General features: G+C 33.1%; 1 protein-coding gene across 1 annotated transcript; it reads right to left on the bottom strand.

Moving 5' to 3' along the window:
- Positions 1-562: 562 nt before the first annotated feature.
- LOC109222845 lies at positions 563-1090 on the bottom strand. Its single transcript, XM_019387148.1, has 2 exons — positions 911-1090; positions 563-798 (listed from the first exon to the last, which is right to left on the bottom strand). The coding sequence occupies exons 1-2, from the start codon at positions 1079-1081 to the stop codon at positions 607-609; spliced, it is 363 nt and encodes a 120-aa protein (XP_019242693.1). The 5' UTR covers positions 1082-1090; the 3' UTR covers positions 563-606.
- Positions 1091-1099: the final 9 nt, after the last annotated feature.

Here is a 1099-nt window from a genome sequence, read left to right on the forward strand (position 1 = left end):
TCACTTGATGATATTAGCCAACGCAAGAGTCTCAAGGTCACAACTCGTCACCATCCTATACACACCAATTTGTTTTTAACCATAAGGTCAAAGGCAAATGTGTTAGGCCCAAGTGAAGCTTTACTTGAGGCACTATTACTCACTAGCTACATTTACACAAACAAAAAGAAAACATACTCAAACCCTTAAGAAGGTTATCGTGCCATCCATCATCAGGAAGAGCCACCCGGTTCACACAAACTCCACCTTTGGAAAGAACCACGACATTAAGAAAACCAAAGGGACATGTGATTTTTGACCCTCCCCGAGATTTCACCCATTTTAGCGTAAAATATTTAGTTTAGGCCTAATATCGCTATTTTAATTAGTTTTGACCCTTTTACTTTTTCTCACAAAAAAAAAAATAACAAAAAATAGTTTCATTAAGGTTTTGTAGTCATTTTTAATATTTGAAAAATACTAAAAAAATATATTTGTTTTAACGGTTAGTCTTATTTTAATAGTTATTTTATTCTTTCTAAAATTGTAAAAAAGCAAATAATCAGTTCAAAAATAGTTCTCCAACATATTTGATAGTTGAAATCCAAAAACTAAGAAATAAGCAGCTTACATGGCAAGAATGGTAAACAGAACAACGAGCAAGAACATCAAAATGTAGGAAGAAGGTGGATAGTCAACAATTGGAGTTGCTGAGTTGCCATGAAAATACTTATATATCATATAACTCCCAAATCCCAATCCAAATAACAACCAAATCCCAGCAATTGCATAGCCATGAATGCCTGTGAAAGCCGCAGACTATAAATTTCAGGAAAAAAACAAAAACAAATACACATATCAGCAGCTTCCCTTGTTAGATATAAGAAATATGTACTAGTAACTTTTTTATTTCATTAAAAATAAAACTTACAGCCCAATAGTGCTTGTTGCCAAGATTATAAGTTCCGTTATATAACTTGAACTGGTGCAGAGGATCAGGTCTTTTTGAAACTTGATCATGATCAATGAACCCAAACACAACAGATTTTTGGGCTACCATATTTGTTGAAATTAATAAAAGAATGAACGGAACAAGAACCATTCCATGTGATTTCAGCAT

This window comes from Nicotiana attenuata, unplaced genomic scaffold (genome assembly GCF_001879085.1).
Source record: "Nicotiana attenuata strain UT unplaced genomic scaffold, NIATTr2, whole genome shotgun sequence".
Taxonomy (NCBI): domain Eukaryota; kingdom Viridiplantae; phylum Streptophyta; class Magnoliopsida; order Solanales; family Solanaceae; genus Nicotiana; species Nicotiana attenuata.

Coding starts and splice junctions, on each gene's coding strand:
- LOC109222845 (XM_019387148.1), bottom strand. CDS start 1,081: ATGGTTCTTGTTCCGTTCATTCTTTTATTAATTTCAACAAATATGGTA. Junction 799..910: donor GCAACAAGCACTATTGGGCT/GTAAGTTTTATT, acceptor TGAAATTTATAG/TCTGCGGCTTTCACAGGCAT.